This window comes from Spea bombifrons, chromosome 3, assembly GCF_027358695.1.
Source record: "Spea bombifrons isolate aSpeBom1 chromosome 3, aSpeBom1.2.pri, whole genome shotgun sequence".
Classification (NCBI taxonomy): Eukaryota; Metazoa; Chordata; class Amphibia; order Anura; family Pelobatidae; genus Spea; species Spea bombifrons.
In genome coordinates this window covers 32667306-32682836 of record NC_071089.1, presented here as the reverse complement: position 1 = coordinate 32682836, position 15531 = coordinate 32667306, and the positions used below count along the sequence as shown (strand labels likewise).

At 35.2% G+C, this 15531-nt stretch overlaps 1 protein-coding gene across 1 annotated transcript; it reads right to left on the bottom strand.

The window, feature by feature from the left end:
• Window positions 1-2531: 2531 nt before the first annotated feature.
• Window positions 2532-12508, bottom strand: VIP (vasoactive intestinal peptide). The gene is made up of 7 exons (XM_053459199.1): window positions 12304-12508; window positions 11361-11477; window positions 7797-7937; window positions 6608-6712; window positions 5299-5430; window positions 4715-4826; window positions 2532-3351 (listed from the first exon to the last, which is right to left on the bottom strand). The coding sequence occupies exons 2-7, from the start codon at window positions 11465-11467 to the stop codon at window positions 3343-3345; spliced, it is 606 nt and encodes a 201-aa protein (XP_053315174.1). The 5' UTR covers window positions 11468-11477; window positions 12304-12508; the 3' UTR covers window positions 2532-3342.
• Window positions 12509-15531: the final 3023 nt, after the last annotated feature.

Below are 15531 nucleotides of genomic sequence, written 5' to 3'. Positions count from 1 at the left end.
CGAAGGAGCACCGAAACTGACCTCACGCTCCTACCATGGGACCACCGTGTTAAGAAGAAAGAAAAGAAGAGGGAAAAATGATAAAAGATTGGGAGTGAGAAAGAAGAGAGATGCAGACAAATGGCAGAGATAATGAGAAAAGAAAGAGATGGGGAGAAAGGGAAGAGATAATGAAAAATAAGAGATAATTATGAAGGGGGGAATAATGAGAAATAAGAGAGACAGAGAAAGATAAAAAGAAGGAACGACAAGGAAAAAGAAAAGAGATAATGAGAGCGGGGGGAGAGAGTGTGTGTGTATCACTGAGTAGTGAAGAAACTGTGCAGAGTAGAGGGCAGAGCAATTATTGTCTGTGTCAGTGGGTGATGCACCCTGTGTACCTGGCTCAGCTGCTGCTGTATAAAAAACCAAATGCTCTGCCTCCTACTTTGTATATCAAGTATAACTGCTTGACCTTGCTAGGCTTTAAAAATATTGCGATGTATGTAAAAGAATGGGGGGTGCAAAAGAATATTGTCTGGGGTGCCACTTGGTCTAAGACAGGCCCTGCACCCTCATGAACTTCACATCCTCTAAGTGAAGCCTCAGTGTATCTTGAATGCAGCTTGCACCGCTACTACCACGGGGTCGCTCTGAACCAGACTTCTATCCCAGTGGTTTTCGTGACTTACCTCTTTTTTTCCAGGATAAGTGGCAACCCTATTCCCAACCACTAGTGCAGTTTAAATCTAAAGTAAGAGGCAAGCTTTCATGGCTTTTTCAGTAAGGGTAAGTTTGTATCCCATAAGGTACAAGACCAAGGAGGTCAACATCTCGACTCAACTTTACACTTAGAGAGACCCCTAAGGGAAGACAATACATACTAAAACTGTACAACAACACAAATGCTTAACCGGGGAGGTCCCATGGAATAAAATATTTTCCTCCTTGAGCATGAAGCACGTTGTTGTATATAGTTATGTAGGTTTACATTGACATAGACCTGGTTTTATTTGAATTTCCTTTCAATACACTTCTTCTGCAGACTTGTATGCAGTCATGTGATATTTTGGGTGGTTTTCCCTGCTCAGACATCACACTGTAAAGAACTCTGTATGGATTGCTAATTCCACTGAGGAAAATAAAGGCGTAATACTATTTTAAAAACTTTCAGTTTGTGTTTAAACTATTTCAGAAAAAAATATATTTTGCTAGAAATGTGTTATATTAGCAAGAGGATGCCCTCTAAAACTCTAATAACTATTTTATCCATACCCTGTATAACACATAGAGTAGACCTCTGGTTGACAATATCTGAAAAGGGATCTTAATTGGTCTGAAAGGGCATGTGTTTCTCAGTCTGTCTACTAGACGGTATCACCGGTAGACGGTATCTTCTCTGGGACCAGTTATTTCTATTTTTATGTTTAGCTCCAGAACAATCAACAACAAACTCACAGGTACAATGATATTTTGTATACTTCTCTAGGCTTAGGACGGCAGATATGGGGGGGCAGGCCCTCGACCACATAACCAGTCAGTGGTGAGCCTAGGGTTAGTGGCACCTGGTTAGTGGCACCTGGATGCAGTATTTCTTGAGCAGTTACTAACACCCAAACCTGCTGCAACGCACACTCATTCAAACACCTTTCACTTTCATATATACACACACATTATTCCCCCTCCTCTCCCTTGCATCAACTAACCATGCACCATACACTGACACAGATTCACACTAACACCATGCACTAACACACACACATTTACATGTTGACACCAAGTACTAAAGTACACACACATACACATAGTCTAACACCAAACACTTATACATACATATACACATTAAACTATAACACAAGTTACACATTGCTACATACATACACACGCTAACACCATATACTTATACATTCACTCTCTCCCTCTCTGTTTCCTAGGCAGCTCACACAGTTCTCTCTCCTTGTTCTTCATTCCCCCCTCTCTCTTACATTACGTATATCCCTCTCGCATTCTCTGTATAAGCTGCCGAGCTGCTGTCCCCTACTACCGCTGGGCAGCTTGGTTGCCAGGTGCTGGGCCCCCACCTTAGCATTTCCCTGTAACCATTGACATTTGCCCTAGTATCTCTCCAGTGCACTGCTTACTTAATGGGACTTGGTTAGGCCTAGAGCAGCCCACGATGCTAATGTTTGCTTCAGTGTACACAACTTGTACTGGATGTGGTTGATGACTATTTCTGGCTTCTAACAAAATAAAATTGGTAGTTCACAACCATCTGGTATGTGGAGTAGAGAACATGATACAGAATGCCTGAAATTGTGTTATGTAGCAACACTATGTGTACTTATGCCTTATTGTTTCAGTTCATTCAGAAATGATTTCACTATAAAGGAAGCTTAAAGTATGTTAAAAAATATTTTATAGGGACACCCTAAACATGTTTTGTGTTATATAAAAAGTGTAGGTCACCAGAGAAAAGCGACGTAGGATATATTCACTTTGTAATCTCATATGTTGCTAATGGGACAATAATTAAAATGCAAAACCATTAGAAATTGCAGTGATGATAAAATCTCTTTATTATCTGCATATTTCATAAGTTACATTCATTTTGAAAAAATATTATAATTTCCCAGTATCCATTTTATATATAAGTAATGCTGACATCAGCAAAGATATACACAATTTAATTTTTGAATGTTTATGCTCTAGATAATTTTATTTTACATTAAATAAATCTCTGCCTGTTATCTCCCTTTAGGCATATTGTAACCTTTCAAGAGATTCACTTTGTCACTCATACTTAGAAATTATGGATACATTCAGCCTTTTTTTTTAATTGATTGAAATTATCAAAATCTTACAAAAAATAAAGGATAAAATACAATTTGTGAAAATGTGCATTAAAGTATGTCATCAACAAATTAATTTTAGTTTTTTTTTTTTAATTTAGTCTTTAATGTGGAATTTGGAACCTAATCTAAATATTTTTCTAGATAACAATATGGGTGACTTTTGCCACTACGGTTATCCAGTATATATTTCTTTGTAAAAATGTTAACTCGTCCCTCTTCTCAGTGTTGATCTTTTAAATGCTTTTATTGAAACAAAGGATGTGAAGGATATGAAATCACATGATTTCCATGAATAAAAGGCTTGAATAAGTATGTACAGCTTTAGGTAGAGATCTCTAAAGTAATATTTACAGTGTAAACATCAACTTTTTAATATAAGAAACATATTTTCACGATTTTCACCCCACAACATATTTCTTTTGGTTTTGAATACTGAAGTTGTTTTTTGAAAGACTATGTCAAACTAAAAAATATAGCTTGTTCTTTTGATGAAACAGCCTGATGGTCTTCTTCAAAGGTTCTGAAAAAAAAAGGACAACTGGTTATCATTACATCTATATTATTCATTTTTTTTATTGTAAATAAAAGATCCCTAAATGAGCACATGAATAGAAATTAAAGTTTGGCTTCAGGGATAGGATCTGATCTCCAGACTGGGGGAGTGGTGGTGGGTTTCAGTGTGCTACCTGTCCAGGTTCTGTCCACTTCCAGCTCCCTTTCAAGTCTACCTGAAGTTGGCCCAAGTCATTGCGTGGCCTGCCCTACCTTCCCAATGCAACTACTCACAGATACATTTGGGTAGAGCTTCTGAGGATAATTCCAGCTATAACACATATTGGGAAAGTGACTTTATGTGGGTTCTCTGAATACCCCAAAGTCCTGCAAGGGTTCTCCAAATGCCACCCGCGCCATCCTAACACCACATATTACAGCACCTCAGGTTTTTCGCTATCACTTTTTTATACAAGAATTATCCCTCTGTAGGAGGGACAGTCTCTGCTTTTGTCCCAAATGTGCATGTCTCTCTTTCCTCTCTTGATGTCCTTCTCTTATAGTAGAAAATAGGGTTTTTTTTTTCACTAAATAAAGATTTGCAGAGAGTTGAAACTTTCAATTAACAGACTTTGCATTATAAAGGGCAAAAGCTGACAAGCTTCTTCCACAAGAAGGGCTGAGCTGGCCCTGAATGATGTATTGTTCCTTTGATGAGATGACATTTTACAGAGAAGACTATATATTGTACAAGGCCAACCAAGGACCTCTTTTAGGAGAAACTTGTGGCATTGCTTATTCATAATGCATTATGATTTCAGAGAGTTCAAAAAGCAACTATCCTGCCCATTCTTGGTTCAGTGAATATAATACATAGTTAAACTACCAAGATGAAACAGCAATTTTACTGTAAATTCCTAAGTCAGTGAAAAAAACACACAAAAATCTGTTCCATGTACACAATTCTCTCCATTGACCACTGGACAATGTGGATCTTCTAGCCAGCTCCCTCACAAATCTTGCTCAAATTAAACTATGGATACATTGACTTGCAAGATCAACCTTGGTCCAATTCATCATTACAATATCATTACAATAGAGACTAAGGCGTTTCCTGCACAATATAACCCAGAAAGGATAGCTGTATTGTTTAAAAGTTATGTCACACTCATTATTATACAAAGGTATAAACATGTTTACACTGATGAACTCTTGTCACAATAATTGCCATAATGTCTACAAACCAAATTTCTAAAATACTTGGAACGCGATTTTCCTAGTCAAGTTGTCAATAGCCATTCAGTGGGTCAATTTAATCGAGCCCTTTCATCCAGCCCTTTTAGCCATTGGAGAGGTCCCTTTAAGTCTGCCTAATGCCAAATACTACTTACCAGTGGGAGATGGTTGAGGAACTCATCAATTGTGGGATCGTCATAGTTTTCTGAAAATGTTGCTTGATTGAGGTCAGTATCTTCTCGAAGGCTTGAAGGACTGTCCTCCTGACTGTAGAATGTTAGAAATAATACACATTATAGTGGTTTTTTTTTATACAAACATTAAATTGCTATGAATTAAAGCATTTGTTTATGTTTTTAATTTAAAAGACAAATTGACAGGTAGGTAAAATACTGTGAAGAAGACCTGATACTGAGGGAGCTTTAAATTAACCAATCTATTAAAGGTGATCACCACATGCATGAATTTCTAGGTTCAAAGTATCTAAAAATGTACATGATCTAAATATTAATAGCTTGCAAAAAAGGAATATGGGATCTTATAGAAACATGCAACATAGTACACAAGGTAGAAGGAGAGAACATGAAAAGAGAAGACATGATAGGACAAGTTGTCATAATCCAAACTATCAATCTTAGATGAGATAGGAGAAGTAAAGTTTCTGATTAAGTGAAAGGCACATGATTCAAGTATATGAAGTACTTTTTTTTAAGTAATCTGCTCTTTTGGATGTTATTACCTTCTCTTTCCAGTGAGAACTGAATTCAGGTATTTCTTTACAGCCATTTGCTTCCGAAAGCGGCTGTAGTTGTCAGTGAAAACAGCATCTGAGTGTCGTTTTACTGGTGCCTGGTCATCCACCACATTGTTGCTGAAAAATAGGATATTAGTTTTGCAAATTAGTAAATGGAATTTACCACCCATAACACCCAGGCATGTGAGATTTCAGCTATGATATTACATTTTAAAATGGATACATTTAGAGTGTCATGAAAAACATATTTACAGTTGTTTTGATGTAGATGGTATATTAACATTGTCAAGGAAGGTTTGACAATTCTAGAGTATGTGTATATAATAAGTCAAAATTTTGCTTGTGTGCTTATGTGAATGAATGTGATATATTAACCAAAGCAAGGAAATACATGCAAATACAAAAAATATATATATTACAAGTAACCAAAGCATGACCATCTACACAGTTTCTCATTATGTATTTGTATTATTTTCAGTACTACTTCAAATACCACAGGATGCCCTCCGCAGAGGAAGTAGAAGATGGAGCATGGAGTTTGTTATTGTGTGTTACTTACAATATCTCATTGATTGTAACAGTGCTACGGAATCTCCTGGCGCTAACTATATTAATAAATGTAATGTCATGGAGTTGGAGAAAGTTACCCATGGTAATGTTAATGTTCAGCCTTGACTAATTGTTTTTTTTCAGCTTCTCTTAAACAGTGTTGATCTAGGTAAGTACTTAGTCTGCCTTACACTTAATCTAGCCATATAAATGTTTTTTACTTCAAATCTTTTCTTGTAAAAATAGAGTTTTAATTTCAGCATTTATTGTGCTTGCTAAGAAACAGCTGGTTTAAGGGGTTTTTGGAACAGGAGGATATTAATTAATAGACATACCTATTTTCTTTTTTTTAAAAAAACAGTCTTACAGAATACTTCATTGCTATCAACAGATAATTTTCATCCTCATTCTAAATTAATAAATTATTTGTCCAAGTCAGGATATTAAACGCCATATTTATCATTACAACTACAGACCACCACCAACTGTTCTGTTGACCGTTTACCCACTCTACTGCAGAACTGGCCCAATTTTGCCTTAGACTAGAATAGAATGCAATGGAAAGATATGCGGTTGATACTAATAACACTTTTAAAACTATGTATCACTATTACATTTATAACTAATCCTTACTGTATTAAGCTATATATTGAAATCCCCCAGTATTGATTTAATTTAACGCACTCCGATTCATTTGTCTATATACTACTGCAAATAACTCAAAAAGGAAGGAATTGTATCTCACCTTACTCTTTTGCCAATTAGAGATTCTAAGTATTTTCTTGCAGAAAGCTGACCCAACAGTTTGCTGTATCCACTGGTAAAAAGTCCATCAGCATGCCTGGATGTTCTTAAATAAACACAACAAATAATTTCAGAAAGGATATAATTTTATGATTTTGCATTAAGATTAAAAAGTAAATATGTAAAAACTGTGAAATTATATATATATATATATATATATATATATATATATATATATATATATATATATATATATAGTTGCCTGGATATATATAGTTATCTATGCATCATTGACGCTGATAAAATATTATTATATCACGGTTGTGTAATATACTACACAATAGCCATGGGATAAAGCATCCAGCTCATTCAAATGAACATAAGCAGAGGAAAAATACACTTGGCTTGTCAATTTTTTTTTCAATAAAGTGGGTAGGCTAGGATTATTGTATTGAGCACATAGCATACACACACACATTGTATATGAACAAAAAACATTGTATGGCATGGAAACTGAAGGTGTGATGTAGCAGGTCAAATATTACAATCGTAAAAATCATGAAGTATGTAGATACTGATGTGAATGTGATAGGATTGCAGGGTGTTATTTTCCCATCAGATTTCCAGCTGATAATTATGTTTGTGTTCGAGAAATATTTCAAGGCCAAGGAAATAAAAGCAATATGATAAAACACATAACATAGCTAATAATGAATGTGAGTGCTGATTTATGATACGTACATGTGTGTTTATTTTTGGGGATTTTTTGTGTAATATGTATAACCCCACATGTTTAGATTACCCACTGTTATGATGGGGCCGGGGGAGGATTACAGTCTATTTATTTCTTTAATAATGATATTTTATACAAGTTATTTAAACCTATTCTAACATATTTTCATGTAATGTGACCTTTACAGTTCATTTTAGGATGGCACGTTCTACAAAACACAAATAACCACACAAATTACATAAAATATTAGCATATCAAATTCAGCAGATGCAGAAATTCCATAAATTAGAATTCTTGATTACATGCAGGAATGTCGTAGCATTTATCATATGCACAAATTAATAACATGCCTGAAGAAGAGACCTAGACAGTCTCGAAAGCTTGCAATCTATTATACTTCAGTTAGCCATTAAAAGTATCATCTTCACCACATTTGTCCAAATATACACATCCATACCTGCCAACAGCTCTAGACATATCCAAAAAGAACTTGTCGTTCTCTGGAAGTGTATTCTGCAAAATATCTGAGTCTGGTTTTAATGATCCCTGAGACTGATCAGGTTCCCCTGCTCCCTCATACGACAATCGGTTTCCAAGCCTGAAAAACACATGATTTTATTCTTAATATATTAATTTGCTAATATAAGGAAAACAGGCAGAACTGCAGGAACAGATATTATAAAATAGCATTTTTTCATGCAACAGTATTGTAAGCAAAAAAACAACAACGTAGTACATCACAATACATGATGTTATAAATTAACAAGTACATTAAATGACTAAGTAGTAAAAAAATAACTAGTTAGACAATACCTAACAGTTTAATAGTAAATATGGGTTTCATTTCCACAGTCAAAATCCCCCCCTTTTCTAATAGGCACCTTTATTTCTTGGGCTTGTAATATAAAGAATAGAGTTTGCTTTTTGCATTAGCAAAAAGTAATTAATCTTGAAATTGTTTATGATTTTGTGATAAAGCAGCCAATAAACAACAGCCAAGAAAGGGATTACATTTAAAATAAAGTTGCCTCATCGCACACTACCGGATAGTATTTGGAAGCCATCTTTTATTCATTGACAAGTAATTTGTGTTTTAGAGACATCAATAACCCTTTCAGCAATTTATTCGGCGACGAAAACTGAATGAAGAGCATTGTCACTAATAGTTTGATTGATTGCTTAATTGCAATTAGCAGAGGGACCCTGGTGCGTTACTATGATAATGTCTATTTCAAAGTTTTTTTGTAATTCCCTTTAGTTCAATACATCTAAATAGAGAAATAGACAGAGATAGATAGATCTAAATACAGAAACATGGTAAAATATGTCTGTCTATGATAGCTTGGTTACAGTAGTGATGTCACCAAATTATTGACAGAGAACTGTTCTGTGATTACCAAAAAGGTCAATCAGAGCCCACAGGGAAATGCATATCCCATAGCACAAAACATGTTCATCCCAGTGGGCATTCATCCAAATTACTTTTCAAATGAAAGCTTTCCAGGGCTCAGGAATTATGTTGGCTGCCCGTAGCCTATGCTGGCCTTCATACGGCGTCTTTCATTCATTACATGTCTCAGTTACACACGCAGTCTGCAGCTAAAATATTGGTGGGACCTATGGGGAAATGACAGACGAGTGGGGCAAATGTTTTATGTAGAAAGCTGTGTTTTTCAATGTTAAATTAATGCTCGTGGCAGCTGTGGTGTAGTCAAAGTGACAAAATGGGGCAACAGCTGAATTCAGGGATTGGTATATGGGACCTTTTACTTCTTATATGTAGTATATAAACTGTAATGAATGGTATATATGGAGAATATTAAAAGTTTGGGGTCACTTAGAAATGTCCTTGTTTTTGTCCATTAAAATAACGGCTTGGAAATACAGTGTAGACATTATTAATGTTGTAAATGTCTATTGAAGCTGGAAAATGATGATTTGAAATGGAATATCTTTACAGACGTACTGCCACTCCTGTGTTCTAATGACACGTTGCTAATCTAAGTTTACATTTAAAAGGCTAATTGAACATTAGAAAACTCTTTTACAATGATGTTACAGCTAAACTTTCTTTGTTTTCTCATAAAAACAGCTAAGTGACCCTAAACCTTTTAATGTCAGTGTATATATATATATATATATATATATATATCAGGGAGGGCTAACAAATATACATTTCACATATTCTCAGTGGCAACTGAGGTCCAGCAAAAAGGAATTATGCCAAATTATTAGGGTTTGAAGCTCTGTCTCCAAACTATTAATTTGTGTTTAGCCACATTTCACGTTCAGCTTGTTTTGCAAATCCGTTATTATAGTCCACACTTTCAGAAAGTTGCAAACATTGGCCAAAGTCATGAGAACTGTCATATTACCAATACATCTGTTTAAATGCTACAACAGTGCACATGGTTCTGAACATACATTAACCCCAGAAGGACCAACACTCCGCTTCAATGATCCCTGAAATATGTGAGTTTGAAAGACTTTTGGAAGACAATTATTTTATGTATCCATCTCCAGATCTTTAATCTGCCTTCTCTATTATGTTATTATGTTGTTTATCTGCAATTGGCATTTGTATGTCTTTTATCATACCTAGTTTGCAAATATACAAAATAATATTAACCAGTTTCTGTGTATAAAGTGAACAATAACAGTGCATTTAACTGTTTAAATGTACATATAGCAACTAGCACAGCAAAACCCTTTGATTCTCCATGTTTATTTTACTGCCCTCTTGTGGTTGATTCATTTTTTTCACCTGTCTTGGTACTTATATACTTTATATGAGAGTTGGACCTGGATTTGAATTTGTTTTTTTTTTATTAACTAATTAGTAATGAAATCACCAATTAGAATCATGAAAGAACACAAAAAAACTTGTAACAACTACAATCAGAGTTGTTAGAAATTAGCACAACCACAACAGTTTGTAGTAAAAAGTAAACATTGTGCACAGTATGTAAATAGATTCCCTTTGCTAGCAACCATACACATTTATTGAGAAGAGGACAATGTATATTCTCGTTTGCCATATACCCAGTAAGGTATATATATGAATCCCATATAAGCTCATTAAATCTTAGTTAATGTTTTCCAATGAATGGTAATAGTTGGTAAACAGCCTTATTGGCATGGCATGAGTTAAAAGCATTTTTAGGTGTTTTAAATGCACATTAACCGGTGACCATGCTTTACCAATCATTATAAATGTATTATACGATGAAACCAACTAGGGACAGTGTTTTACAGCAATGTGTATTGTTACCCTTAAATTGGTATCGCCTGTAGACAAAGGGGAGTATTTCCAATTAATTTCAATGCATCATAAGCCATTGTTACATAATGACGTGGGACAACATACATTATATATTGAATTATTCACAATCTAATTGGGAAAAGTATTAGTATCATAGAACATACTACTGATCTGCAACAAATGTTCAGTAAGGGACCTCTCAGCGGCAGTCCTCATTCCTTTATCAGGCTCTTGTAACTTAAATGTAAATAGTAATCACAGACTAATCTAGACAGCCACTTAGATCTGTTTCTGTTCATTGAGTAGAACAAGGAACCACAATACAAAAATCTGGATTAGTTTGCAAATGCATTCAATATTACTGAAGCCCTCTAGTTTAATTCTATTTTAATTAGTGCATAGGTGACATAATAATCAAAATTCAGATGCTTTCCAACAGGTATTACATAACAAATGCAATGTCTCTTCCTCTCTCTGTATTAAACTGCAGGCTGTATGTGGCCATCATCAGCTCACACTGTGAGCACAAAATACAAATATTTTTAATTGATGTTTTACATTTAATTTAAACAGTATTGTAATAACTATATGGGCAATAATATATATATATATATATATATGTTGCTTTTTCTTAGCAGAGAAACTAAACTTTTTCATAATTTTTGTTGTTGTTGCAATAATTGCTGATTTAATTGAAGGACAAGCATGGCACTAAAACGAGCAGATGATATTTAGAGTAAGGGAAGACGAGAAACGTACCTGTTGTTAGAATATGTTCCTAATGGTGGTAATGCCATTGTTCGAAAACATATAACGCTGAACAGGGTAAAAGACACCAGAAAGTGAAAAGTGTTTCTATGCTCCATTACTCCAGCCCTGATTAAATAAACATACATGTCATGTTAACACATAATGTACATGTTTCCACACCACAACCTTTACATCCACATTAACAGGACCTAAAAAAAATCTAGTTTTCAATATAAATCATTGGTGGGGAACCTGTATTGATATTAAACATATTGTTTTTAATACTTTACTTCTAATCTATCTATCTAATCAATCTATCATCTATCTACCTATACATATCCAATACCAGGTTGTTTTTAGGTTAACAATAAACAATTATATTGACTTAGCGTTTTACAGTTTTCTCAGGCTTTTCATTGTTACAATATATTGATATTTGAATTATGTATTATTAAACATATAATTGATCAAGAGATCAGACATTTTGAACTGTGAGTTGTTTGAAGTAATAATATGTAGAGATATAAATTCTGGTGAATTTATAGTATTATTTTTGTGTATTATACTTATGTCAATTACATTTAAACACAAATGTGTTCTTTAAACTTTTTCCTTTTAATAATGAAAGAAAAAATCTTTCAACTTTTACAAATTAAAGCTTCGGTGAATAATTTTTTGGTACATCATCCTTGCTTCTATCTCAACAAATAAATATACAATAAATATTATTTAACAGGTAAAATGTCATGAATATATTGTTGAAATCCTTAAAGAATAACATTATATTGCTTGCGAAATGCAGAACAAATGCTGCAAGAATGCAATGAACAGGTTTGGAACAAAGTAATACAGTGTGATCACAATTAAACAAAATATTATTATTTCATTTATCTAGTGTTACGCATTTGAGATCAGCTGTTTATCAATAAAAGGTGGATTTAAAGGTACTTACAAGGAATTACAGCAGGTCTTTTTCCGGATTTCCCTGTATGTTAAAAAGCACAGTCAAATTTTCGATTCACCCCCAAGTGGAATAGAATTTAAGACGCTATCCGAGGTCCTGAAACTCTCTGGCAAGTCTCCTGTGCAGCTGACGTCGAGCTGCTGTGCTTCCACTGCTCTTTCTCTGGCACTGTCAGTACTTGTTGTCAGGCTGCCTCAGCTTCTCTCATTTAAGACTTGAGACGGAAACATGGTCCTATAAAACGAGTGGATGAGAAGGGCTGGTCAAGAAGACTAACTTGAGTGGCTTCTGTAAAGACGTCACTCCAGATCCCACGGGGATAAACTAAAGCTTCGTCATCACCGCTACCCCTACCCTACTTAGGGCTGTTGAAGCGAAGTTGCATGATCAATGGGTTCCATACACTATGACTACGTAGCGCTTAATTTGATTAGGCAACAAATGATTGCACATCTACAATGTCATTAGCAGAGCCAAATTAAGACCCAACAAAGTTGAGAGGTTATCAATTTAAGAAAGTCCTTTGCTATGTTACAAGGGCTTAACGTATATGCACGGCGGGGTTAGGAAAACACCAAAATGTTTTGGAGGGCATGATAGAAAAATCACAGAAGTGACTATGTTAACAATAACGGCATGAAGTGTAAGCGACGGGTCAACACTTTGCAGTGAAATTAAACCACAACAGGTTAGGCAAAAGTAAGCTATGGTTTATTTTACAGTCCTTGTGGTTGGAATTAATTTAGTACGGTGCTCATGGGTGGCAGTTTTTCAATGAGCATGTTAGCATTTAAAATAAGTTTACGTAATCACTGAACCCAGCAGCACCCTGTCCAGGAAATCAATTAGGGATGCCTGTAAGACATGCTAGGTGCCCAGATCAGTAAGAGGGGTAAGGATGTTGGCCCTCTGCATAGTCATCTAATTAAACCACTGTATATGCATTACATAGTTTAAATAGTTAAAAGGCATACGCACAGTGGAGGGAAGGGGTTAACATATATATATACATCAGTTCACTTCAAGAAAGGGATTTCCATGAGTAAACACACTGTTGTGGAGCGCTTTACATGTATCACATAACCGTTTAATACTCAGCATGGAAGAAGTTAACATATACACACTCTGCTATTTGTACACCACCGTGATTTACACACTATTGTTTATATCTGCCTTGTCACCTTTTTGTTGCTTATGTGTAGAGCCATGAAGTGCCCATTATCTTAATCGCTTAATCGTCTGTGGTTGTCTTCTCATCCCACGCGCACCCCAACAGTTGCTCCAGTCGGCCTCAGGATCAAAACTGATCAGGCCAGAATGTAATCTCTGTGTTATTAAATTCGGTTGGATCAGCACCCTGCAGTTGGGTACCCCACTAACCCACTGCCTAGGTCTCCTACTAAATAACGCAGCTGTGGTCATTAGCATTACTGCATTTATTTTGGGCACCACAACAATGTTTTATATGATTATACTTACACCAAATTCAGAATTAATGCACATGGTCAAAGTAAGTAAATATACACAAACCATTCTGGTTAAAAACCTTCAAAAAGTATTCATTTAGCCAACAAACAATTCAAAGAAGTATACTTATCCCCTTGTAATGCTTTCCCTAACAACACAATACAATAATTTCTTCTGGTTTTGATATTGCATAGTGAGTTTAAGATGTGATATGTTGTTTGTATGTGTTTTCATGTATTTTTGTCAAATCACGTGCTTGGGTATTTATATTTGTACATATGTGCTAAAATAAAACATACATTCTTTACCTTCTAATAACATACCAACCCCTACAGGCTACAATTTACTTTCATGGGTTCTAGTCTATAGCATCAACTTCATATCCATCTTGCCTTTGGATTATTTTTACATAATTTTGCATCTTTGAGTCATGCTGTGTAATGCTAAGTACGTTGACTGAATATTCTGCAATTCCTGATCTCCCATTCTAATCAAATTGTGTCAAAATTATACGAATTAAATTAAAACTGCCTGGAAATTTGTTTCTCTGCTGACAGCTTTAACTGAAACCAGAGATCCTGTGATGGCTTAATTCCAGGAAATTTCATCCCTTTACCTAATGACTGAAGGTCGCCATATTCAAGGCTAATTTCTGTTCTGTGCGGATACTATGCTTACATTTTGCCCTCGTATACATAACACTGGCTAGGTGACCTTAGACAACTGAGATAAATGAGGGTCCCTTTTAAATAAACAGCACATATAGTCTGATCTGGATGTGTACGGGCTGGGGCATCTCTGACACAGAAGATGGCAGGCTCCACATGGGCCCTGGTGGGGCGAGAAGGCCTCAATACACTACATGTATGTTACAGGGTTTTACACCCACAGGACACCCATTTTTTGGCTCATTTTGTATACAAAGCCACCAGCAATCTGATTACGCGTTGCATCAGTTAAAATTGTTCCCATGTTGCCGCAATCATTGTGATTAGGGGGGCTGCGTTTGTGGACCACTCCATGACATGAGTGATCGATCTACGATCTACAACTGATCTCCTGCATTTCCACATGTGTGATCGCTTTAACAACAAATCACATGCATGGTTAACATTAGATGACAAAGAAAATGCTTATAAACATTGCATTTGTCAATGTTCTCTGCCTCTCTCCTCTTCACATTGACCTGTTTCTGTGTGTGCCAAGTCCCAGATTTATTAAAAATAAACAAAATGTTATATTTTTTACTTGACTCTATTTTTTTATATGTTTAATTATTTTAGTTAGTGTGGTATCTGATTAGCTAGTGGTGAATTTGTTACATAAGGTTATGGTCAGGTTTAGGGGTAGGTAGGGCTTAAAATATATAAAAAGGGAAAACCTGAAAAATGCTTAAAATAGCGCTTTAAATAAAAGTTGAATTTATTTTTTCGTATTTTCCCCATTTGCTATAGATTTCCTTTGTTCTGTTTTGAAATGTTCTGTTTGCTAGAAAATCAGACCCTTGGAAAGGTAAACTTTCTGAAGTTTGTGAAAAGGAACGCCCTCTGGTGGTTTCAGCTATTTTTGATAAATCCTGAGTGTCTCTGGCTAGTGAAATAGACGCAACACAGTTGAGGTTAAGGACTTATTGTTGAATAAACTTTTTTTTTAATCATACAATATACATTACCTAAACCAATAAAATCAACCATATATTTTGGGGGGATATTCTAAAATTTCAGAAAAGTTTCCAAATGTGTTTTTCCT

Bases quoted from the DNA above. Each gene is read 5' to 3' on its own strand.
- VIP (XM_053459199.1), bottom strand. From the start codon at position 11,467: ATGGAGCATAGAAACACTTTTCACTTTCTGGTGTCTTTTACCCTGTTC. The intron at 6,713-7,796 runs GTATGGATGTGT...TGTTTATTTAAG, and splicing joins ATGTCTAGAGCTGTTGGCAG to AACATCCAGGCATGCTGATG. The intron at 4,827-5,298 runs GTAATAACATCC...AACATTCTACAG, and splicing joins GTTCTCACTGGAAAGAGAAG to TCAGGAGGACAGTCCTTCAA.